The sequence below is a fragment of the Eptesicus fuscus genome, chromosome 19 (assembly GCF_027574615.1).
Source record: "Eptesicus fuscus isolate TK198812 chromosome 19, DD_ASM_mEF_20220401, whole genome shotgun sequence".
Classification (NCBI taxonomy): domain Eukaryota; kingdom Metazoa; phylum Chordata; class Mammalia; order Chiroptera; family Vespertilionidae; genus Eptesicus; species Eptesicus fuscus.
Window position 1 is genome coordinate 16,712,659 of NC_072491.1, and position 27,541 is coordinate 16,740,199.

Consider the following 27,541-nt stretch of genomic DNA (forward strand, 5'->3'; position numbering starts at 1 on the left):
TTATTACATTTCTTTCTAATGGCAAAAAAAGTTATTGATTCATATAGGCTGACAAGCCCAGATCTAAGGAATCAGGACTTTAAAGTGTCATCAAGACTCGGTTCCTTTCCATCTCCTGTCAATACCTCCCGTTTTGTTGATGTTAGTCTTGGTCCTTATGTGCTAGCAAAATGGCAGCAGCAACCCCTGCCTATTTTCCTGAGTTTTAGGGACAATGAAAAAGAATTAATTTCCCGGAAACAATAGTATATATCTTCCTGTATCTTGTTTGGTCTAAGTCACATTCCCATTCCAGAACTAATAGCTGTGACCAGAGAAAAGCAATTCAAGGATTGGCTTAGGCCTGGATCACATGCCACACTTGGGTTTGGGTGAGGAGTGAGTCACTGGCAGCACATGACTGAGGAGGGGCGAGAGATTGTTCCTCAGAGGGAAATAGGGAAACAGTTATGGAAAGGAGAGTAAATGAATGCTAATTGGTAAAAAGAACAGTTATTTGCTATCACCCTCAAATACAACTTAGTTTACATTATTTAAAGGGGTAAATGCTCTTCACAATATGAGACAAATGTATTGATCCAGTAAAGACTATAACTACATGGCTTAGGTCATGGCAGGGACTCATCACAACTACATCACGTGAAGCTATCACTCCTGTCCCTTCATGGAGATGTTATTTCTTCTAAAGTTAAAAATGTACCTTTGTCATCTAAATGTCAGTGTCCAGTGACTATATTTCTCAGGAATTTCTCAGTATTAAGCCAGAGTAGTCAGTAGTCTCACTCCATATGGTCTTCTGGTCTGGGCTGCAGAGGCCCAAATTTTCTAAGCTGTTCTTAACTTTGTACTGTGAGGATTTAGTTTGATTGAGTTGTTTTTCTTAACAATAGGTCATGTTACAAACTGCCTGCCCAGGTCAGGCATTGTGGTTTTTCTGTCATTCTTTTTTTTTTTTTTTAGCATTACCCAAATTATACATCCCTAATATGTCCTATGGAATCTGCTATTTCATCACTCATCTTTGGTTGACTTTGTTATGAAAATGATTGACAGGGAAGGTTATAAATATGCCATTCAGAAAAGGAGAGAAAACTCTCCGAATAAGTTAGTGTATTCTTGGTTGGAAGCTCCTGTTAGATCAAATGACCACACAAGTTATCTTCCAGTTCTAAAACAGGAAGGAACATAATGTCACAGCACAAATAAGCTGTTATAACAACTGGGCACCTGGTCAAAGCCTTTCGATGATGGTGATTAATTAAAGGTCAAAGAATACCACTGCATCCTAATGGTAGTCATTGCACAACAGCAGCCATTCTCCCAGTGCCATTGAAAACACCACTTGAAAAGACTATTAAAATATGTGTTTTATTTAGGCAGCAAATGCTCTCATTAGGCATCACAGGGTTTCTTTAGGAATATAAAGCAAATGTTAGGGTTCTGAGTACTAGATTGTAGGTTTAAAAGAAAACTAAATGTAACCTTTTGTTATGTAAAATAATAAACTCCTAAGATAACTATACAGGCTTTCTTATAACACAGAGTATGTGTGTCTATTTTCTAGAAGGCTCTGAAAAGAGCTATGTGATATGACCACAAATATATGGGGGGCAGGGGAGAAGGGGCACTTTAATAAAGTAGAATTTAACAGTTTAATTTCTAGAGGAAAGTGCAGAGATTTCTAAAGAGGATTTGTTTCTGTTTTTCAGGGGGTAAACTTGGCTCCATTTTCTTTTACATTCTGCTTGTGCCTCTTTTTTTTATGGCCTCTCACATATAATTCTTACAACAGGCCATGGAAGGCAAAAAGGCTGTCCAATTTGAAAGCAAAAGTTTGATTGCTGCCCTAACCGGTTTGGCTCAGTGGATAGAGCGTCAGCCTGTGGACTGAAGGGTCCCAGGTTCGATTCCGGTCAAGGGCATGTACCTTGGTTGGGGGCACATCCCCTAGTAGGGGGTGTGCAGGAGGCAGCTGGTTGATGTTTCTCTTTCATCGATGTTTCTAACTTTCTATCCCTTTCCCTTCCTTTCTGTAAAAAAATCAATAAAATATATATTTAAAAAAAAAGTTTGATTGCTTAGCTGTACTATGCGATCATGAATCGAGTGAGAAAAACATATCTATTATAGTATTTCATCTGAATTTCAGACTAATGTTCCCTTAGGATCGATAACATTATGGACTGTGTAATCTAAAGAGCTTTTCTAATTTACCTGTCAAATTGGCACCCCCATGTGACAGGGGATCACTATTATTATTGGGCTTGGAAGGTATGAGCTTTTCAGCACCTGATTATGGACAGCAGAATGCTGGTGGGTGTGTCCATTTCAGGGACTAGGAAAGTTTATGGTAATTTAAAGAGGTGAATTTAAGAGAAGTGTCTGACCAAGTGGAAAAGGTGTAATGGCCACTGAAATAAGAACGTATCTTCAGACGGAAAAACAAAGTAGGCAACTCCATAGACTATAACAGAAGTTATTATAGGGTAACTTACTTAGGGGAAGAAACACATGACCCTGCCATTCTGCACAGATCATTCTCTGCTACAGATTCCTGTTATTGTACTTGTTTTGTAGTATAACTCAAGTGCGCATGAGTGACAAGACAAAGGGCAAAAAATACAGTAGTGCTGGGGGTTATACCTCCGTGGTCTTGTGATAGATGATTATTTTATAATTGATAGTAACCAGTTGGATATGTATCTGAGTTGTCATGCCATTCAGCCATTATTAACAAAAATATTGATGACATTTTAAGGAACACAGATAATCATCAACTAGAAGGCTTTGCTATGCTGGATAAGGACTATGAGGTTGGTCAAAAGTCACAGCATGAAACTTAAAAATGAAATGAAATCCGGGACACAGAGATGGAGTTGGTTTTGTTCACATCTGCCTCTATACAAATGCCCTTCTTAGATTTCAGTGGTTTGGAGCATGGATTCTGAAGACTGATTACCTGAGGTTAATATACCAGCTCCAACAGTCGCAAGCTATGTCAGGGGTAGACAGACTACATATAGCTGGTCTTTTAAAACTGATTTCGGCTAGATTGTTTTAATTCATACTTGCAAAGTATAATAAAAGAGCAGTAAAAATATCTCCTGGTTGAATTCTATTATCTGAACAGTAAGAAAGCACTTGGCAGGAAAAGCACTTACATATTTTTTTAAAAACATAAAGTGCAGTAATTGGTTGGAAAGGATTTTTTGTTTAGAGATAAACAAACCAGTAAACCCAGAAGAAGAGAAAATATTTTAGGATAGAGGTGGGTGACTTAGCAGGAGAAGTTGGTGGAAGGTCCCTGATGCTTTTGAGCTAGTTAATAGTAAAATTTAACATAATCTTTATGAGTAATTCTAAAAATAATTGGATTATAGGAAAGAACTCTTATGTAATTTCTCCTACTGCTTACTTTTCATTGTAAGTCCATTTTAACTTTGAGCAGTATGGAAAAGTTTTCTTGCAATTGAAAGTTAAAAGTTAGACTAGGTTTCTAAGGAAAGTTGGGGGATGTGTATGTTTTATGTGAGTGTATGCTTGTGTGTACACTTCTAAAGTAGTAACTCAACTGTAACTGCATTTGAATAATCTATGGAAGTTTTTTAAGTTCTTAATTCTTTTCCAGTCCTGTACTTTTGACAGTTTCTAGATATACCTCATTGAATATTATAGCAATTTAAAAACCATCCCCTCAAAAGAGAAGAAAAGGGGTTACTTTTCTCTTGGTTGATCCCTTTCCAACTCCATTCTTAGTATTACACTACATTATTTAAAAATAAATAGTATCAATAATTAGTTTTTGTATGCATTGAATAGTACTGTTACCTTGTGTCTTATATTGTCCATTTCCCAAGGCCCGTGTGTGTTTTAATAATTTTTGGTAATTGATGCCAACCATATGCCGCTGATAATTATGCATGCTATCATGTTACTGTGCCTAATGGAATCATCAATCAAAATCTTTTATTCCCCTCTCATTGACACACTCTATGCAATGCCTCATCTACCTAATGAGTTTTCATTGCCCTCTACAGTATCACTTTAGATTTGCTCATCACATTTTCTCAACTGCTAATAGGAAGCAATTACTTAAACTAAATTCACTTATAGGGCTGCAACATTACATAATTCCGGGGGGGGGGGCACTGTTGCACATTGCCCACTTGGGATTGTACAATGTACAACCCACCTGGCCATATCGCAGCCCTGTACTACCTTCACTGCACAAACATAGAGGGACTCAATTTGGGGTATCTGTGTTTACTATTTAGAGATGGCCAATTAAGTTACATAAACCAGCTTTTGCAAAAAGGGCCAGGATTTAGTTATATGACTCTGTTGTCGGTCTAATCAGTATTCACACCTTCTTTATTCTGTAGAAATTCAAAGTTATTCCTGAACTGCAAATAGCTCCTGAGAATACAAAATTTTGTACTTGAGAATTTACTCACAAAAGATTACATTTTAAACTTGATTTAAAGAACATAGTTAAGAAACATGACCAGAGATGTAAACAGTTTTGGCGTATTTGCAGTGCAGTGTTTTCAGGTGTGAAGTCGGCTGGTTATGTAGGCAGGAGGTGTAGGAGTTGTGATGTCAGTATATTACCAGCATTTTGACATTTCTTGACTTCTCTATATTTTTAACAACTGTCGTGGCAATGCCTTACATTTCTGAAATGCTCCATCCCACCACAGTAGTTCCCAAAAGAACTAATTATTACTTTTTTATTAATTCTCAAGCTATGTGTGATAAGCAATTGAGCAGGGATGGGGGGCGGGGATGAAGAAAAAGAAGAAAAACTGTGAAAGATCATCTGGCCTTTGTGAACATCACACGCCAATACACAGAGCCAGCTCAGATCTTTTGCTGTTCTGCACTGTGGTGTTCCTCAAATTATCTTGCTTCTAAATTTCAAAGCTATGTTAGCCATTTTACTTGCTGTATTTTTGTCATTTCATTTTAGTAAAAGTCTGGTATAAATAGGTTTTACTTTAATTAGGCCAATAGGCAAAAATCACTGCTATGAGTAGAATAATGACTTTTGTTCTTAAAATGCTTTCTTTTGTGCTGTCGATATACTTTGATGGTTTGAGTGGATATACACTGAGAATCAACTATTTGATTTTAGAGCTATTTCATCCCCAGACCTTCGAGTGATAGTATTGCTTAATTCCTTCCTGTTTCTATCTTGCTTCCTGAGCTGGAGAGTGAGTGTTTGGAATGTGTGTGTGGTGCTCATATAAGCCCTCAGTACACACTAGTGATGCAGCACAGAAAACGTGCCCTGCTGTGGAGGATGGATCTAGTTTTGTGTGTTTCTGATGCCAATCACTAGCTACGTACACCTCCAGTCCCTTCAGCCTTCTGAGCTAACAGAAATACAAAATCCCTGCTTTGCCTATTTTACAAGGGGTTATGTAGATTGAATTATTTAATGTCTATGAAGAAATGTAGACCAAGTTCCATATGAATCTAAAAAGGAATGATTGAATGCTTGTAATTAAATTAAGGTGACAGTTACCGTTATATAGCTTCCTTGTAACATGGAACAGACTGAAGAATCTCAAAGGGAAGGGAGGCCGGGAAGAGATTAAGAGAGTCAGGAGAGTAGTCCCCTCTTATTCTCGGTTTAGCTTTCCATGGTTTCTGTTACTTGTGGTAACCGTGATCTGCAGATATTAAATGGAAAAATCCAGATGTAAACCACTTAGAAGTTTTAAATTGTGCATAGTTCTGAGTGGAGTATTGGAATCTCACGTCCTCTGCTCCATCCATACCAGCCCGCAGGTGAATCCTCCCTTTGTCCATGCTCCTACCCATTACTCACTCAATAACCATCTTTGTTATCAGGTCAACTGTTGCAGTATTGCTGTGCTTGTGTTCCAGGCACCCTTGTTTTGCTTCTCAATAATAGCCCCAAAGCACAAGAGAAGTGATGTCTTCAATTGGATATGCCAAAAGGAAACCATAAAGTGAATGTATATATAGGAAAAAACATTTTATATATATATGGTTTGGTATGATTTGCTATTTCAGGCATCCACTGGGGTATAGTAAGTATCCCCCAAGGATAAAGGAGGGGGGGGGAGGATAAGGTACAGCGCCTTGAATTGTACCTTAGAAGAGAATCACCAGATATTTGGTGAACAAGATAAGTAACCGTGTTAGGCAAATGTCACAGAGATGATTATCAGCATTGTACAGATGAGAATGCTGAGGGCCAGGTGAAGGGTCTTACATCAAATTTTATTCCTAGTGACGGCAGAGTGTCGTCCAGAACACTGGTCTGAAAAGGAGCCCAGGGCAGTGCTGTACTGACAGCATCAGGTTTGTGAGAGAAAGCAACTAGGTGTGTTCATGAGACTTCAGGATGACCCCTCCCGTGGCTTTTGGACCAGGTTCTTCAGCATATCTATCCCCAGGTGAAGTCAAGCCTTTAAGTCAGGCCTTTATGTGCCTGATGGGATACAGGGCACTGGTGGTTCAAATATGAATAAGATAGTCCCCGATCTCAAGTAGCTTATGGCTTATAGACTAAAGGCCATCATTTGTAGAGCGTGAGTTCAAGAAGTTATGACTCTCATTCCTGCCACAGTAGAATTAAGTGGTTGAGCTCGGGTTCCCTACAGAATTAAAAGTAGTCCAATTAAATATAGATTGCTGCTTTTTTTCCATCATCAAATTTTACTTCTTAGTCTTGAATGATGAGTTATGTTGGAATTTCTATGAGCCCTTAATGCGTTTAGAAGGGAACATATATATGGACATATTTTTTTCACGGCCCCTTTTCCCCTGGCTTTGTCACTGTGCGATGTTTTGCATTTTGTCTCCACCTGATTGTCCTTCTAATGTAATGTACCAGCTGCAGAAGTATCAGGCCTGGAAGAGGCAGGAGTGAGATGCCTGTAAGCATAACGCCAGCTTATCAACACGTATTTGAAAATACCCCAAGTCTATTTCTGAGACCATGTGTGCAACCATAATTTTCAGCTTTCAAAGTTGACTCGGGTCATAGATCAGGAGGCAGCTCTCTTTTCACCTAATTGTTATGAATATTGCGGTTTTCTAACCAAAGAGATATAACAGTAACTTTTTGAGGACGATTTGAGACATGTGACTGAGCCGAATTAAGAATGAAAGGTGGAGAAAATAAACATAACCTCCTGCCCTGTAAGTCTTCTGAATAAAGACATGTGTGAAGTCTATGAGGAGGGATCATTCACTCATTCATTTATGTAATAAATATTTTTGGTGTCCACATAATGTGCAAGGCACTGTGTTAGGTGCACAGAGTATGTGTGCTTTCAGCCCCACCAGTGGGGAGAGTGAAGTGAGAGAGACAGAGAAAAAGCAAACATAAACCAATATGCATTAGACTTTCTGGTGAATACCATGAGAAACAGATGAACAGAGTAACCTGGAGTTGAGGGGGTTGAGGTGCAGGAGATAAGAAACAACCTACTTAGAATCTTGAGGGATGGTTTCTCTGAGAAGACTTTAAAAAACGAGCAACTCAGAGATTTCCAGTGGGAGGGAATAGCTTTGCAAAGGATCTGAAGAGGCAAAGAGCTTGACATGTTTGAGAGCCTTGAGGGATACCAAGGTGACTAGAGCATGGGCAAGAAGCGTAGCTCAATTTTTAGATTCACTTGTTGATATGTAATCAAGTGAATAAAAAATCTGATGAACAGAATAATTTGGTGAATATAATAGAATCAGGGGCATAGAAAGGGAGTGGACTGACAATCCTCAGGGGGAAAGGGGTGGGGGGAGTGCTGGAAGAGACTGGACAAAAATAATACACCTATGGATGAGGACAGTGGGGGGGTTAAGGGCATGGGGTGGGGTGGGAACCGGGTGGAGGGGAGCTATGGGGGGGAAAAAGAGGAACAACTGTAATTATCTGAACAATAAAGATTTTTTAAAAAAGAAGAGTAGCTCAAGATGAAGTAGGGTCTTATGGACCATGGGAAGAAGTTTAGAAATTCATTTGACCACAGTAGGAAGCCATTCACGCCTTTGAAGTGAGAAAACAACCTATCACCTATGCTTAAAAGTCCTTGCTGGGCCTGCATTGGTGAATGGTTTAGCCGGAAGAAGAGGTAGCCAAAGAGAAAAGCTTAACTTGGGAGATTAATCTGAGGCTTTGGCAATGATCCGTAGGAGTCTAACTAGGGAGCTGGTGAAAATGTGGAGAGAAGTGGAGAGATTCAATATATAATTTGAAAGCAGAATAGAGAGAATTTGTTGACAAATCAGAAGTAGAGAAAGGTGCAAAGGAAGGAATCAAGTGTAATTTCCAAGTCTCTGGCTTGAGTGCCTATGTGGTTAGTAGTGCCATTTATAGAGATAAAGAAGACAGGAAAAAGGCTAGGGGTGAGTTTAGGAATTGAGAATTTATTTAAGGATATGTTAAGTTTAAGATGTGCCATAGGTAACGGATAATACCAACTAACTAATTATATATTTCAGTTTGCTATACTGGGGAGTTTGGGTGAGGTATAAATATGGGCCCTGACCAGGAATCAAATCAAAATCGTTCACCCCTTTGTCACTGAGCCACACCCTTCCTTTTCAGGGAAAATGGAAACGTCCTTCCTTTATGAAGGATTTAGAAGAGAGCTTCGCTTCTCTGTGTCTGCGTCTACCCAAGGAAGAACAGTGATGTCTCAGACACTGGAAAGGGCTGTGAATGCAGGCCCAATGTGGTCTGCGTTCTCTCTTGGGAACTGATGCCCATGGGTGTTCTCTGAACCAGGACACTACTTCTCCAAGCTGTCAGCTTGCCATGGGGTCCCTGACTCCTGCACCTGTCCCTCAGTTGGTTCAGGATTTACCATCAGTCGGACATTAACACTCCACGTACAGAGAGAGGATGCAATTGGATTCAGAGAACACGTGAAGAGATTGGCTTTAACAAAAGAAGGATCATATTTTCTTCTATAACAGGAATAAGAAATCTTAAAGTAATGGGGAAAGATTAATGATGTTTATAGAGTTACCATTGGAATATGATAGTGATTTCTTTCATATAACATTAAATATTATATAAGATGTTTATCTAAAAAAGTCTAAAGTCCAACTTCATTGTTCTGGGGCACTACCTAGCCCTCATGTGTTACACCATTATCATCTGAACAGAAGAAAACTAGAACAGACTCCCCAATGATTCTCAGAGTTGGGGAGAGGACATGGCATGCCCTATCTAGGGTAGCTAATCAGGATCTAAATAGAGTCATTTTCAAAAATATCCTTTTCAGTCAATAATATAGTCAATAATGCAATCTAACTTTTAAAAACAACAAAATATTTTCATTTGAAAACCTTTAGGTTGACCACCGGATTTTTTAATATTCATCAGTAAGATGATTTAGTTTGAAAGAGGCAAAGAAGTAATGAATTAACCACAGTGATGTTTCCATTATATTTCTGAATTAATGTGCAAATAAGAGATACATATTTTTTTCTATACCTTCTTTTTCTGTTTCTCACATCTTCATTTGGAGATATTAAGATGAGAGGTTGTGTGCTATATTGGCATTTTCACTATAAACTATTGGGATTCGGCCCAGATTATTATGATTTGCAGAAACTATCTTGATTAATTTTGGAGTTGCCTTATATTGTGCATAAGCAAAACTATATTTTAATCAGCTAGTCCATATGCTTTATGCAGAGAGTTTGTAATAGGCCTTGTGAAATATAGAAGAATCCTTTAATCAGCAATGTTGGATATAATCCTAAAGTCTTAAAATAGTCTTCTTTTTTCTGATTCCTTCTTCCTAAAATGAATAAACAGAATGCAATTCTTGTGGCAATAGAATGTTACAAATCATTTCATAAAAGGTAATAAAATTAAATTTCATCACTGTGAGTTATTGCAAAAGACGGTTTAACATTTACAAGAATTTGACTTTCAAATCCTTCAAGGCCTAATCTTTGATTTGCATAATGGGTTTCTACTTTCAGGATTTTCCAGTTGAAAGGCTTTGAAGTAAGTTCCAAGGCAAAAACTGAAATAAATTGGAAATTCGTATAATTTCAAAGTTAATGCATGCAATATAGTGGTATAATTGGAAAGTACATGGAAGGAGAAATCTCATAAAAATTTTACTACTATTTGACTTAATGTTTGAAACTTTATAGTAGAAAGAAAATATGCAAAAAATTGAATGACTATTCAAAAAACATAAGTAGAACTTTGTAATCAAAAGTTGTTTCATCATTAGATTGCTTAAAAGAATAGATCCTGAACTTGAACCTAAATATTTGATTCCAGAGTCCTTGCTCTTTTCACTCCTCCATGCCAACATTGAAACTTTTTTGCATAAGGATAGCAATTTATTAAAGCTACAGTGTTTCTGTAGAAATTACAAAACTAGATTTTATTTACTAGATGGGATGCTGTCTGATTCTTGAATTATTGAATAAAGTGAATTAGGTATTTAAAAAATGAAATTACAAAGCTGGATATAGTAAATCAAGTGAAATATTTATCATAGTATTGATAACAGAATAAACTATTTCCTTTGTCCAAGCTCAAAAACACATTCCCACAATGGGGAGGGATGAAGTCTAGGTTATGTGAATGTATTAAATTGATCATCAGATCAGCTACCAACTATCCAAAGTCTTACTCTCTTAAATTACCTTCATGAATTTTTATATATAAACTTGCTTGTATTTTTGTATTATTTCTTGTGGCTTTTCCCCATGCTGAAGCCATTTGTTTATTCATTCAACAATTTATGTAATAAGTGCCTACTACATGCCAAGAACTATGCTAAGTCCTTAGGAGTAATATGGTGAATGAACAGAATTTCTGTGAATGTAGGAATTAAGTCAATCTGGGGGTAAGGACTCCTAACAGAAGAAACTTCTCTCCTACCTCTTTTCTTTGGACTGGTATAGGCATCTATATATAAAAGCCTAAGCAACCATTGCGGAATGAGCGGTCAACCAGTCCCTATGACGCACACTAACCACCAGGGGGCAGATGCTCAACGCAGGAGCTGTCCCCTGGTGGTCAGTGCTCTCCCACAGCAAACCTGCGGCCCCTCCCCCTAGGCCCTGATGGGGGGAGGGGAGTGGGGCTGGCAGGCCAACCTCTCATGGTCCCTACCCCCTGCCAGCTTAGCCCTCCTAATAGGCCCTGATTGGGGGGCTGGCTGGCCAATCTCCCAATAGGCCTCAACTGCCAGCCAGGCTAAGGGACCCCACCAGTGCACGAATTCATGCACCGGACCTCTAGTAGGGATATAAAGCAGCTGGCAAACTTCAAGAACTTGGATGTCTTTTTTTCATAAAAGTTCAGTAAGAATTGTTAACATTTTATGTGAGGGTTCATGAAACACTGGAGAGGCAGATTGGTTTTTAATTTAATTTTTAGTACTTTTAGAATAAAATTAGGTATAATAGCAATGAATGCATGTATGCTTCCATACAAGCCATGGTATGTACATTGGTCTTGCTCTTGACAGAGCTGAATTCAATTGCACTTAACAAGAGAATCTCTAGCAAATCATTCCTACATATCGTTGCACCTGTGGCTTCCTTCATTCTTGAATTTCCTGTTTTGTTGAACTTCCAAATTAGGGAAACATAAATTTCTTAGCATGAATACAGGGCTAGAAACATACCTTATTATAATGAGGTATCTAGTTTGGGTGTCCCATTAATGATTCCAAAATCAATTGTACGCCCAAAGGATACTTCTGTTGAAACATTTTGCATTGATTTGGAATTGTAAGTTGTTTAATTCCCGATTCCTCATTAATTATATTTTCTGTCTCAACCCTTGTGTTCAGGGACACAAAGAACAGTGTGCCCCCAGCAGTTATGGAGCAGGCTGTAATTGGCATATTCTATATCCCAAAGGGTTGTTTTCTTGTTTTAATGCATTGGTTTTCAATCCGTTATTTCTTCTGGTTGTACTTCTGAATGTGCTTGTTTTTTGCTGATTTTGTGGGTTTTTTTTTTTAGCTGCTGATTTGTAGTCAGACTGTACAAGAGGGCTAACAAAAGCTCTTAATTTTGCCATGTGAAAATTTTTTAGGCATTTGCTCTCAAAAAGCTCCTTTTGAGTGACTTGAGATTTTTGCAGCAACCGCAGTATCCAACTTGAAATAGCTGCATTCTCAGCAGCTTTACTGATTAAAAAAATATCCTTACATGAGCTCTTTCAGGAAGCCAGGAGACAGCTTCGCTCACAGTAATGAGTTGTGCAAACCACAGATGGTCTTCTTGCTGGAAATTACTGGAAAGGACTACAAGTTTTGGGTCTGTGGGGCACAGCCATTAACATGCATCCACGTATCTATGTGTAACATACATTTGTGTAAATAGACAACAAATGAATGGGCACAGGGTGAATTTGTATAGCTACTACTTATAATGTAGATGTCTGTGGCATTTTATAAAGTGCTTTCACATAAATTAAGCTATTTTATGCTCACAACAACTCTCTCGGGTAAAGTAGGCAGATAGTACCATTGTGGATTGAGACCTAGACAGTCCAGGTCCTTGTCCAAAGCCACATGGCTAGTGTGAGAGCTGAAATTCATCTCCTAATTCTTTAGTGTGACGTTTTAGACAAAATGTCCTAGTTGGATTCAAGCTTCCCTAAATTTAGCCCTGTCACTTTCTCTAAACCTCAATTGACTCCACAACAAATAGGCTATATGATACCTACCTCTTAGGTTTGTAATGATCAGTAAATGAAATAATGACTATATAGCATATGGCCTGTATGCTGTGTTTTATAAAAGCTCAATGACCATGTTTCCTTGTTATTGTTTAAAGCAAAAACGTATATAATACTTATTACATACCAAGTATCCTAAGTGCTTTTATAAATATTAATTTAATTCTCATGACAATTTTGTGACATAGTTATTATTAATATCTTCATTTTACATATGAGAAAACAGGGGCAATGAGAGGTTAAGAAAATTGACCTAGGTTACACAGGTAGTAAGTACCAGATTAGGGATTCTGGCTACCATGTCTATAGTCTCAACCACTCTGCAATTATTCCCAAGGTACATAGTCAAATATATGAAGATGTGGCTTTTACATGTTCATGTTATACCACCTTAAATTCCACCTTAAATTCCTGTGATCTAGGGAAAATTATCAATATACTATGGTCTGTATTTTAGTATATATAAAATGTATTACCGATTTTCTCAACTGTTGCCCATGACCCACGGTACACTAAAACTCTGCTAGGTGGATAGTAGAAGGTTCACTTTACCCAGATAGTGACGAAACTCAGGAACATGTAGTTATCATGCAGGTATCATTTGAAGTCCACATGATGGAAGAGGTAATTCCAGTTGAGAACTCAAAGTACTTAAAATCTTTTTTCTTATGCAAATAAGTCATATCAAGAATTAGTTTATGCTTACGGTAGAGTTTTATCATGTAGCATTTAGACAAAATGATAAAACTCTTTAAAGTTGCAGAGCCTGGGAGACAAAGAACGATGAAAAGTGTTGCTTGGTTATGACTTGAATGGAAGACGATAGATGGGTGGAGATAGTTAGACGGTGAAAACCCCACAATGTGAGAGGGAAAAGGAAGGTAAAAACCAAGAGTATGACTGGTAATAAATGATCGATAGTAATAAAGAGCTGGAAGTAAAGAAGCTTGGAGAACGCTTCTCCACGGTGGAAGCTATTGCAATAGAGAATCGACCCAGATCTTGGAGAGGAGCGAGTCCTCTGTTGTGGGCAATGGAAAGCCATACTCAGTCACTGTTGGCACAAGCCCTGGGCATTGGGATCCCCATTAACTCACTTAAGCCAGAAGATATTTTATCCTACTCAAACAACAATGTGGAAAATGAGTGGAAGATTTTCATGTTTCTAGTAAAGCAGAAATAAGTTATGCACAAATATAATTTAGAAAATTTAGCTGATTGCTATGAGAGTAATTCTGTTTACATTGGCTGGCATGGGAGGTTTTCTGCCCCTTCTTTTTTGTCCTCAAGTTTCTGTGATTTCATATTTCATCCTTGGCCTACAGGGCGTCTCCTGCTCCTTGGAGAACTAGTTGAAATTGGCATGAACACTATTTTTACAGAGTAAGTAAGTAAAAAACCCTCCACATTTCCTTTAGAATTCTTGTCTTTACTTCTTCATGGTTCCCTGGTCTCAACCTCTGCTTATGAGATTGCAGTTTTCAATCAACCGCACACTGATTTTTTTTTTTAAAAAAAAGTATATACCCAAGTGAAGTATCGATGAATGAACTTGTTTTACAAAAGGTTTGGGGACTCTCACAGTAGAAATACTACCTTGCACACAACGTAAAGGACTCCCATTTAGTCTGTCCCATATTATTTTACACTCCTTTCCCCAAATTCACACTTTGAAATAGGTGAAACTTCCTACAAAATGCAGGCTCAATATTATCTAAAATAGCACAGCAGGGAAGGATCCCGATAGTTTCCTCAGCACCCTTGAATATTTGAAGAAGAAAATTATGTCATCCCCTTACATCCTCTTAGAGAGAGATTGGAACTTGCACGTATCTTATCGACAGCATCCTGTGTAGGTGGTGTACGAGGCACTTTTCCACAGGAGGTTTTCTTAACCCTCAGAACGTTTGAGTATGTTTGCTCCCCATTTTATAGGTGAGGCAACTGAGTCTCAAAAAAAGTGTCCAACATTCTTACCAACATTGGAGTGCATCTGGGGAAGGGTAAGAATCTGCTGAAAAGGAGAAACAAGAAAAGGCAGAAATTAACCACCAGACAGCCTGCCTAGCGGAGTCATGAGAAGAGGGGAAGGCTCCTCTAACTCTCATTGTTCATACATCCAAGACCGTGGCACTCAGTGTCCTTTGGGAATACGAAGCACGTTAAACAAAGATCCTTTTTGTGCCTCTGAAGAGATTATTTTAGTCTCTATTTGTAATGTTGCATTTATTACCAATGGGTATTTTCTCTAGTGTACACCTACATATTCCATTATGCTATATTTACACTTCTTTTACACATTTAATTAAGACATTGTTAAAAATTTGGAAAGAGTTCTCCTTTCATGAAATTTGGAAATGGAAGGTAGCATTTAGCAGGTTTCTCTGTCAACCCTAGTAGTCATTTTTAGAATCTTTAAGGGAGTAATTCAGTTACCCACACAGTTCTGCTTTCTAAGAACATGCAAGTGGAAGTCTTTTCTTAAGCAAGTCAGCAAACCTGTTAGCAGTGTTCCAGCCTCCAGCAACAACAATGAGAACATGATACCCTTCAAGATTGGGGAGGGGCAAAAAGAAGAGGGGAAAAGCATTTCTGCCTGCCTTTGGCCTTTAGAGGCCACAGTCATGTCCTTTGCTCACTCTAAAGAGACTGGAGAAAGGGCTGTGGAATCCTCCAGTATGCACTCTTGTGCATCTGGCTTTTGCCCAGCATTATTTTTTTTATGAAAACCATCCATGTTGTTGCAAGTGGTTATAGTTCATTAATTTCCATTGCTGTATAAAATTTCATTTTATAAATATTATCACAGTTTACTTACCCATTTCTACTGTGAATAGACATTTGGACTGTGTACTCTAAGTGGGCACTCTTAACTTTGTCTTTGGGTGATCATATCCATATTTGTGTACGATATATCTTAGGAATAGAATAGTTGGGTCAAAAGATACATGCCTTTGCCCAGCTGGTATAGCCCTGTGGTTGAGCGTTGACCTATGAACCAGGAGATCAGGGTTCAATTTTCAGTCAGGGCACATGCCTGGGTTGCTGGCTTAATCCCCAGTGCGGGTGGAGGATGCAGACGGGAGCCAATCAGTGATTCTCTGTCATCATTAACCCTTTGCACTCACTTGCTTTTTTCTCGATTCCTTTATTCTAATGCTAACCATGTTGAGTCACACTCGACATCCGAGTGCAAAAGGTTAATGTTTCTATCTCTCTCCCTTTCCTTTCCTCTCTGAAATAAACACACACACACACACACACACACACACACACACACACACACACTTACTTAAAAGATACATGCCTTCAGCTGAGCAGATATTGCTAGACAGTAGTCTAAAGGGGTCGACCCAGTTTACATCCCCCTAGCATTGTTGAAGAATTCCAATTGCTCCTCATGGCCACACTTGCTACCGTGTCTTTTACATTTTAGCCATGGGGGAGAGGGGTGTTATGAGGACAATACGGTCTTACTTTACATTTCTTATGGCTAACACTGTTGAACACTTTTTAATATATATGTTGGCAATTTGGATAAAGCAAGTCATTGTTCATAAATACTAAGGCCCTGACCAGTTTGGCTCAGTGGATGGAGCATCGGCCTGCGGACTCAAGGGTCCCAGGTTCGATTCCAGTCAGGGGCATGTACCTTGGTTGCGGGCACATCCCCAGTGGGGAGTGTGCAGGAGGCAGCTGATTGATGTTTCTCTCTCATCAATGTTTCTAACTCTCTCTCCCTCTCCCTTCCTCTCTGTAAAAAATCAATAAAGTATATAAAAAATATAAAAAATAAATATTAAGTAGGTAATATGTGGGTATGGCAGAAATCATATAGGTGATAATGAATTGGGTGCAATTTAGTAAACACTACTTTCATTAATGGATCCTTTACTATTGATACACTCTATCCCTTTAACGAGGCTTTTGCTGTGGTAAATTCAATTTATGGGAAGCTCATTTCGTGTTAATTATGAATAACCCCTCTGTGGAGAGGTGTGAGGTTGCCAAGGCTCATGTCAGTGGAAGCTCCCACAGGAGGCCACACTGAAGCTGAGTCCAGCAGGGTAGATCAGAAAATGGAACTTAATGTACTTTATGTCCAGAAAGTAGAAATAAAGCCTGGGGGTATGAGGAGGTATGAAACTTTTTCGAAAATTGCAAACGTCCAGGTGTGACTACCATAATTGATAAAGAAAACAGCCAACTTGTGTTCTGTAGGGCAAACCGACTTGAGAAATATCGAGGGCCCAGAATATTCTGGGCTCAGGGTTAAACTACATTACAAATACCGTTGTATAGCTTGAAGTATGTGAATTTAGCACATATCGTTTACCAATGATTTTTACCCCAAGGGAAACATTCCCATGCATGAGTGGGGAAAATGTTTTATGGATCGCTTTTTGCTTTCCAAGTTAGGTCTGATGTCAGCTCTTTAGACTGTAGACGTGGGCAATACTTTTATTGTCACTGAGAGTGTCTGGAGGAACCATGTGAACTCTATAATTTTTACAGCTTAGATGCTGTCATAGACTCAATAGCAAAGCACTGGCAGCCTCTAGTTACCCAGGTAATCCTTTCCTTTTCCTTTTCTGGGATGCAATTATTTATTTCTAACTAGTGCTTGGCTATAGCATTAAATACTCCTTCCAGAACCAAAAGCAATAGCCAAGTGCATTTAGTTTGCTATTATTAGAAAAACAGAAGTCCTTTATCACCATACATTTTAATATATTTTAGTGAACCCTTCCAAAATGGTTAACCAGAAGAAGATTTATTTTTCCCAACTGGTTTCAAGAACATTTGGAGAATTTAAAACCCTGTTGGGAAGGTCTATAATTTCTGAATAAACTTGGTTCTATTTCAGGGCCAAACATAACTCAGTTGTTGGAAATATTTTATCCCTCGAGTCAGTCCTCACAGCCTGTGATATTCTCTGTCTGTAGGTTGAAGAAAAAGTCCCAGTCGGTGGATATTACTGCTCCAGGGTTCAACCCTTTGGCCGGTGCAGGAAAGCAAATGCCACAAGTCAGTAAGCCCCCTGCACCCAAGACACCCATCATTGAAGAAGAACAGAACACAGCCAACACAGCCAACACAGCCAACACCCCGAAGCATCCTTCCCGCAGGAGTGAGCTGAAGAGGTTCTACACGATTGGTGAGCTGCACTTGAATACATGAAGTGTCTCACGCACTTGAATACATGAAGTCTATCTAGATAGCACTGTGAATGCATGGGTCCGCCGGGAAATGCTCCCTTCTTTATATGATGTGCATGTCTTTCTGGTGGTTTATGTGGACATTTCCTGATATGGTCTGAACGTGGAGATGGAAAAATACTGAAAACCTTCCATACCGTTAAATAAGAGGGCAGGCTGGAGGGCCTTCTATATTTGGCCTAAGGGGAGTAAATTATATACAGACAGTCCTCGGGTTACGTCACCATCTCCCATTTATTTATTAAAAAAAAAAAAGATTCCATCATTTCGACTTATGTACATATGTGCTTTATGTTTTTCATTATTTATTTACCACAAGTAAAGGTCAGGAATTGTAATCTTTCTTTTAAATTGTTTTTAGTGTTTCACTTCATTACTGCTGTGTATGTGCTCCATGTGAGTGACGTGGGTGCTTATGTAGGTGGGTTACGTCACGCCATAGGAATGGATCTCCGACATCACCCGAGGACCTACTGTATCCGGTTTCGGAGTGTTTAAGCTGAGGTGCTACCATTTGCATTTATGCCATTCTTCGGCCAAGACCATTTTTGGGTTTTAATCTTTGCTTTTTCCCTCCAGGCTCTTGAGTCTTTGACCCTATTCTGTCAGGATGTCAGCCTGTACCTAATAAGCCTGTAACTAAGGAAATAGAAAGTTGTTACTTTCTCAGTGAGAACAAACAACCTTGTAGGTCTGTATGGAGCTTGCATGTGACCTCACCTGGAGAGATTGAATCACACCAGAGCCCATTGTGGGGAAGGGTCTGTGGAAAGGGTTTTGCATTTAAATGTCCCTGCTTTCTCAGGTAGAATAATATCCTGTAATTTTGAACTTTAGTATTTAACTAGCGTTCCCGTTGCAGGAAAAATCCTGCAATAGGATTTCCTGCTGCACTCTACCCCACCTCCGCTCCTCCCTTGTCGCCTGCCCCGCCTTCTCCGCCAGCCCGCCTGCTTTTCCCTTCTCCTCCGGCCCTGCCTCCGCTCCGCCCTTGTCGCCCGCCCCGCCTTCTCCGCCAGCCTGCCTGCTTTTCCCTTCTCCCCCGGCCCTGCCTCCTCTCCGCCCTTGTCGCCCGCCCCGCCTTCTCCACCAGCCCGCCTGCTTTTCCCTTCACCCCTGCCCTGACTTCGCTCCTCCCTTCTTCCCCCCATCCCCCCGCTTGCTTCTTTCTTCGAAGCTTTACTCCCTTCTGCAGCTCTTGGCTTCTTTCCACGCTGTCTTGATATGCAAATTAGCCGCCATCTTTGTTGGGGCAATTTGCATACTCGTCCTGATTGGTTGGTGGGCATGGCTTGGCTGGTGGGCGTGGCTTGGGTGTAGCGAAGGTGCGGTCAATTTGCATATTTGTCTATTATTAGATAGGATTGGGGTATTATAGGTAATCAATCTAAATGAGTTGAATTATCAATTTTTATGTACCAATATTTGTCCATCGTGTCTTTATCCTTTCTTTTTAAAGTAACAAAAACAATTTTCAGTGTCTCTGGTCTGTTTGAGACAAAAGTTGCTATATGGTAGAGGGTGATGCATAGAGGAGATGAATCTACTGAGGAAGAGGAAGGGTGCTTTGGCCTTACATGTTATTTCATTTTGGAGAGATTTGGTCACATCTAAAAGCTGCAGTAGCAGAGACTGTGTTTTAATGCATTTATGAAAGTTAAATCAAAGAGATTATGTTGTATTTGGTATCTACCACCCCTAGAGCTCCAACATGGGATATTTGAATTTTTTTTCTCAGATCTTTTAGTGTCCCTATTTAGAAGTGATCATTAGGAAATCAGATTTCTAATTCTGATTCACACACCAATTTTCTGTGTGATTTCAAGTCATTTCCCCATGTCTTTGGGTTAAATTACTTCCCTTCAAGCTTGAAGAGATGCCTCCACGTGGGTCTATTAGAATTTTCCCTTTCCATTATTTCCATACCCACTCTTTCTCCATCTACTCTCAGGCTTCCTCTGCCCAGAGTAAGGTGTTTAAGTCTTATTTTTCACAGACAATGAGCACGATGCCTTTAAGGATGTCAATAGCCAACTAACAAAAATTGATATAAGACAGTATAGGCAGGTGCATATTTCCATTTGTAAAACTTATGATAGCAGATCTCTACGTATCAATCATCTAGAAAAGCCCATATAGTTTATATAACTGCCTCGCACCATTTTCCCTTCAACATGTCCACTACCTCCTATTGCTTTTCTGATTTATTTATTTTTTATGTTTTATTTTTTTTTTGTTTTTCTTATTTATTAACTGGCTAAGAAGACTCAGTATTTTGTATTCGGAATATAGTTATCATACAAACTCAGTATTCTCTAAAGATGAGAAAAGGAAGAAGACTGAGCAGGTTGGCCACAGGAAATAGAGAACAGTACCTAGAAAATACAAGTCTAAGTGGTGAGTTTGGATTGCGGAAAGAGCCATGAGTTATTTTAAATAGCTCCACCACTGGTGAATTTTTAATGATTGGATTTGAAACAGTTTGACTCACAGTCTATGTCAACGGCATGTCTATTATGTTAAATTTGACATCTACATTGTGGACTTTACTGTGTTTATGTAACCCTTCCACTAACTTGGATCTGGACACATTTTTAAGGCTGAAATGTTCGCAGCCTTTTGAAAGATCTTTCACCCGTTTTGAAAGATCATTTCACAAAACAAGTTTATTTCGGTATCCATTAGTAAAAGTATTATATGTAATGAACAGTAACAATTAAAATTACCACTATTGGCAATTCTATGTACCTGGCACTATCTTCTATCTATATCATCCTTCTATCTCAATTCACTCTCAAAACAACTCTGAGAGGTGGGTGTTATACTCTTTACTTTTATAGATGAGAAATAAAGTCATAGAGAGATTAAAGATGGAGACATAAGCCAGAGATAGCAGACTCTGCACATGAAATTAACCTTCTCTTGTGACATTTTAGAGTCAGCCTTCTGTGTCAATCAGCAGGATACCATCCCCCTCTTCACAGAGGTGAGCCAGAGGGGTTTCTGTGGCAATATAGTGGCGTAATATCTTACTGAAATTCCCAGATAATTTCACTTAAGGAAACCATGCCAACTAACCCGTCCACCAGCCAATATGCCCTTTGTGTATTGAAAGATAGCTTTGTGTCTCAATTTATGGTGCCCACAATTAAAAAAAAAACCTGGGAGCCCTCTTGTGGCCAAATAGAGTATTACATTTAAATGTACCAATGAAGTGTAGTACTATATTTACTAGTAGGTGAAATACTATTATTTCAATTAAAGCAATGATTCTGGGGATTTAAAAATTTTCAAATAAAAAATAATGAAATAGAAAGTTTTGGGGTTATTTACTGGCTGAGTGGTTATGGTAGATTTTCTAGAAATATTTCTTTTTTTTTTTTTAATCTCAACTTTTATCTTTCTTGAACCTATGCATAGGACCTGTTTCCTGTGAGAGAATGCTAGGAAAGAGAAATTATAGCTTCCTTGTATAGATAATAGATTCTGGTTCTTAATTATTTTTCATAACAGAAAAAAAGCTAATACTACAGCGAAAAATAGCACAACATAAAGTCATTACTTTTTAATGAGAATAACCCATTTTACAAGAAGTGTAATAAAATTTCATTGATTTTTTAGTAAGTAGGTGGAAAGCTATTCTCTATTTGTGTGAAATATACGAATCTCCAGGTAAATGGAAAGGAAAGGAATACTATACCAGGACTGTGGCAAAGGAAAGCGCTTTCCTACCCTGCTTCTGTCACGGACTGTATAATCTTTGAAGTTATGGACCATCATTTGACCTTACTTTTCTCCCCTGTACAGTGAAAGATTCAGACCAAACAGTGTCTTTCTGCGTAGTTTTTTTCTCTTACTCTCTTTTTATTATCACAACTGGCCTGTGAAGTACTAGGAAACCAATTACCACAAACTTGGCTGTTTAAAACAACCCCCATTTTTCAGCTCATGGTTTTGTAAGTCAGCAATCCACATACGGATACGGTCTAGGTTCTCTGCTCAGGGTACCAGGAGGCTGAAATAAGGTGTCAGCGGGGCTGAGTTCCCATTCGGAGGATCACCTAGGGAGACATAGGCTTCTGAGCTCTTTCTTCTTGTTGGCAGAATTTGGTTGTAGACCCGAGAGCTCCATTTCCTTGCTGGTTGTCAGCTGGGGCCACTCGTAGTCTTCAGAGGCCACTCACTTTCCTGCCCAGGTGGCCTCCTCCATCCTCAAGCCAGGAGCTGTGTCCCTTGAATCTCCGACTTACCCTCCCGGGGCTGGCCAAGGAAATCGCTGCTGTTAAGAGCTTTGTGTAAGTAGGTCAGGGCCACCCAGATCATCTGTCTGTTTTAAAGTCAACAGAACCTAATCGGAGTGATGTCCATTCATGTTCCCGGGGTTGCACAGGTGTGTACATCAGAGGGCTGGGCATCTGGGGACTGCCTTCAAATCCTGCCCAACACATTTACATATTTCTACACCGCATACCCACTATATACACACTCAACTACCGGCACAGCTCAAACAGGATTTCCTTAAAACATTTTCCTTACCATCTGGTCTGATCATTTTTATTCCACCCTATTTCATTTAATTTTATTTTATTAATCCTCACTGGAGGATATGTTTTTTGTTTATTTTAGAGGAGAGGAAAGGAGGGAGGAAGGAAGGAGTGATGTGGAAAGATAGAGAGGAATGTTGATAGAGAGGAATGCCTTTCGTATGACCCCCAACTGGGGATGGGACCCACAACCTGGGTATGTGCCCTGACCAAGAATCAAACCCACAACTCTTCAGTGTATGGATGACACTCCAAACAACTGAGTCACACTGGCCAAATGCAGTCTCAACTCACTAAATTGATTGCATGGTCCATTAATGAGTTGAACCTATAGTTTGAAAAACCACTAGACTAGATATTTGAAGTTCTTCAGATTCTTAAAATTCTATTATTTAAAAAAAATAAAAGTATTTCCCTGGTATTTAGTACAGTGTGGCATGCATAGTAAATGCTAAATAAATGTTGGGGGCGAGAAAGGGGTGCTGATGGAGGTTGGGGTGATGAACCTGCCCTTCTCAGTGGAGGATGAAAGGAGAGAATCTGCTAAGAGTTCCGTTTAAGGAAGATCTTTGGCGGCCTTGAGGCTTTAGAAAGAATGATTGGAGCACAGGGAATAAGAGAATAAGAGTACAACCCTGGTATGTGCTAGAAAAGAGGAGAGGAGGGGAGGGGAGGGGAGGGGAGGGGAGGGGAGGGAGGAGAGGGAGGGAGGAGGAGGGAGAGAGGGAGAGAGAGAGAAGAGAGGAGAGAGAGAGAGAGAGAGGAGAAGAGAGGAGAAGAGAGGAGAAGAGAGGAGAAGAGAGGAGAAGAGAGGAGAAGAGAGGAGAAGAGAGGAGAAGAGAGGAGAAGAGAGGAGAAAAATTAGAGTTATTTAAATGCTCTCTGCCAAGTTCATGGAAGAAACAGAAAAGGGGAGAACTTTGCCTTTCCAGGTTCCTGATTCAGCAGGGCTTCCAAACACATCCAATAAGGGGCTCCATGGCTAGCAGGTGTCTGACTAATGCCTCTGGAAGTTTCCTTCAGTTGAGATCTCTGCCTCTGAGGTCCTCACCTTGTCATGTGAACTGACAGCCTGCTCCCTGCTTTCCATACCTCATTTGTCCTCATGAATCAGTCTCTCCCTTTTTACATTTATATTAATCTCACTCTTAACACCTTCTCTTTGTAAGACACCAGCTTACAGGATGAGTCAGTCAGTGTTCTTTACACAGTAATTTCCAGTTATGTTCGGATGAACGAATTCTGGGTTTATTTGGGGCCTAATGTAAAACTCACACTTTTCACATATAAAAGTATGTTCATTCATGTCAGTTCTGTCAGCTTTTACTTCTGCCTTGAGTAGTGTTAGGATTCAAGCTTCCCTCATACCTGGTCACACCTTCCCCCAATCTGGGCCATGTGAATAGATTTCAAAGCATTTTAGCATATACTTTGTCAGTTTTTCTTTTTTTAGGTGATAAATTGAATTAATTGAAGTCAGTGAATGCTTACACCATTCCTAACAGGTAAGTGGAATATATGTTATGGCCACCATGGAGCATCCTGTAGAATTAAGTTCCTAGAAGTTGAATGACTTATTTATGATCACTCTATAAACAGTGGCAAAGTCAAGGAAAAGGATCTAAGTAAATGATGACTAATAGCAAAGAGCTCATCCCCTCCATGTTTTCAGGTCAAGTTCTCTTCTCCAAAACAGGAACAAACACAGATTATTGACAGAGAACTCAGTGAGTGGTTTCCCAAGGGGTAGCCCACATCATGGATGGTGAAACAAATCCCTTAGAAAAAAAACACACGAGTTTTCCATGGAATTATATTTACCCAACAAAAGTAACTGTCTTTTCCTTCTTTCTTCCTCCCTTGATCCCTCCCTTCCTCCTTTTCTGTCTTCCTCCCTCTCCTTTTCTTCCCTGCTTTCTCCTTTTCTCCTTTTCTTATCTCCTTTCTTGTATTAAAATGAATTGACTTGTGTAAAATGATGGCATAGCAAATGTGTTGGTTGGGTAGACTCTGCGTGTGTGTGTGTGTGTGTGTGTGTGTGTGTGTGTGTGTGTGTACGTGCACACATGCAGATATTTCTTTCTCTTTTGCTTTTTTTTTAACTTTTTTATTATATTACTTTCAGGTATACAACATGATGATTTACATTTATAAAGCTTACAATGTGATCATCACAGATGGTAGTCTTTGTTATAAGATTTGTGTTTGTTTTTTAAATCCCCTGACTTATCAAAATTAAGTTGGGAAATGTCCCCAACCTATTCTGTTCAAATTTTACTGGTGTGTGAAATTATCAAATGAGAAATTCAAAGATCTGTCCTTTGTCCTGCTTTAGAACATCCCAAGCTTAATGAAGCCAGTCATGTACAGATTTATATCTTATGAACTCCAGGAAGCCTATAGGTCGAAAAAGAGCCCATAGAGTTAGGGGTTCCCTGGAAATTTTTCTGAGTAGTTGGTGAAATTAAAACAGTAATAATTAGTTTGGAAACTTTGAAAAGAGAAAAACAAGATGCACATTTAACGTCTTTTAAATGGCAGTATAGCAGGCATTTAAAAATATCATCACATAACTTGGGTGCCTCTCATTTTGAAGGCAGACTTTTTAATTATAAGAAGAAAAAAGATCAATCCTAAAGTGAAAATACTGTCAGAGGAGAGAAAAAAAAAAAAAAAAGGAAAAGACTAATCTTGCTGGAGGCTTCACATTCTACAGCATGAAACTAGGTCACCACTAACCAGAACCTTCTTCAGGAAGATTCTTCTTGTGGAAGCAGGAAGTCTGTGATTTAATCAGCACGACCATCTCGGCATACAGATCACTGGCATACAGATCCCTGCCTATAAACACGGGAGCGGAAATGGACAGCTGCTCTCAGGGTTCAAATCAAATTATGTTCTTGAGAAAAATAACGATGTTTTGAAGTTTGTGCTGACAGATTGATTTCTTCCATTTTTCTGGGTCACAGGAACTTTTAGGGAAAATTTTTCCATTGCTGAGGTCCTTGTTAGGCGTGGAATCAAATTGCCTAGATGGACGTGGCCTTTTCATACATTTTAACGACAGGTGCATGTGTACAAATGCCTTTTCTTTTCTTTTTCTTTATGCACTTTGCATAAGAATGTGTGATTTTTGTTAAGATAGTAAATCTGAAGATACTGAGAAATCAAGCTTAACTTTTTGTTCATTTGTACAATAAGCAGACCTTGCTCAATATATGAGAGTCTGGCAGGGGTGGGATATGTAATGGGGTTTTTAATATATATATATATTAAAACCTACTATAAAACACAAGGTCTAGGAAAACCCATAGGCAGAAACCCATTTTCAACTCTGGAATAAATATGAAACCTTTATTTTTTTTCCAGAAAAAAATAGATATTTTTTTACTAAATATTTATAGTGTTACAATCACTCTGACCTGCCACCAGAGACAAAGTCCAGGCTGGGCCATCTGGTCAACCCCGTCTCTTGTGGTCGCCACCGCCATTGGAGACTGCATACTTTACTAAGCACAGTAGGTATACGCAGAAGGAAGAAAAGTGTTCATTTGATACCCACCCATGTAGACTGGGAGCATGCTGGGTAACTAGCTTGCCAAGTCCAATTTCACAGGGGTCACACTATATTTTGTACATTCGCCTTACCCTGTGTTGCCCTAATTCTGGGGTTGTTCTCTGGGAGAGGTAATCAGCCCAGAATCAAGAAACACACAGCCTAATCACGACCATGAGAAATGGATTAAGAAATGTCAGTAACCCTGAGGTTTTCCTGAGCAGCTCGTGCTGGTTTGAAGTTCGAGTTGCACAATAATAGTCTTATAACATATTAAAAATAAATTATATCTGTCAATTTTCTTAACACTTTCTAAAGCACCTAATGAAACCTCTACTGGTTAAAATTGTGGAATAATTAAAATGGTTGAGAAATAATCACAGTCCTGTTTGAAATTTGCTAAGTCCCTGTTAAAATATGTCCTTTGACTGTGCCAGGGATCAAAACTTCCCCTCCCACCCTCAGCACGTGTAGGAATGTTCCTTTTCACTGACCCCTGGCTTGGGAAAGAAAAGAGTATTATTCTTTTCAGTTTTAGTGTTTTTTTAATTACAGTTGACATCCAATATTATATTAGCTTCTGGTGTACAGCATAGTGTTTAGACATTTATATAACTTATGAAGTGATCCCCCCACTAAGTCTAGCACCCACCTGGCACCATACATCGTTATTACAATAGTATTGACTATACTACCTCTGCTGTACTTTACATCCGTGGGACTGTTTTGTAACTGCCAATTTGTATTTCTTAATCCCTTCACTGTAAGAAAAGATTATTTTGAAAGACCTACTTTATTTTAAACATTTAATGATAGAATAAATGGCAGTTTGAACAGTGAGGTAATATGTCCAAATTTCCCCAGTATCTTTATTTTTTTAAGGAATATGAATTTGAAGAGCTTCTAGGATCTTGCACACACTCAGAAATAAAACTTGGTACCTACTGTTTGTTTTTTTTAAATTGGCTTTTCTTCCCAATTCCTACTGAAGATATTTCTTTACACATTAAAAAAAAATACCTCACATACACCTTCAGAATGTATGCTCCTCAATGAAATGTGGGCCATGATCACAACTCTGATGTAAAGATTACTGAGAAAAATGTAAAAATAGTTACAAGGCAGGCACAATTGGGGGGAATGCTTCTACAGTATTGCTGTTTCTACCAGACAGTTAATTACTTTGAATAACCCAGTCATAAAGGTTTCAATGACCATTTGTAACACATTCACTGAAAATCATGAGCTCATCTACATGCTAGCAAGCTTTTGGTGAGCTCTTTAAAATCTCATTAATTTAGTGCTGGCCGGTGTGGCTCAGTTGGTTGAGTGTCCTCCCTTGCACCAAAAAGTCACCAGTCGATTCCCAGTCAGCGCACATTCCCAGATTGCAGGTTCCGTCCCCAGGGTCAGAGCATGTATGGGAGGCAACTAATGTTTTTCTTTCACATCAAAGTTTCTCTCCCTTGCCCTCTCCCTTCCTTTCTCTCTAAACTCAATAAAAAACATATTT

General features: G+C 39.1%; 1 protein-coding gene across 1 annotated transcript in view; it reads left to right on the forward strand.

Annotated features, from left to right (window-relative positions):
* The window catches only part of OXR1 (oxidation resistance 1), a 267,355-nt gene that overhangs the window by 82,587 nt on the left and 157,227 nt on the right, over nt 1–27,541 (forward strand). Inside the window, exon 2 of the mRNA XM_028155953.2 lies at nt 17,656–17,867. Coding sequence (XP_028011754.2) covers nt 17,656–17,867 — 212 coding nt within the window. The remainder of the gene's footprint in view (nt 1–17,655; nt 17,868–27,541) is intronic.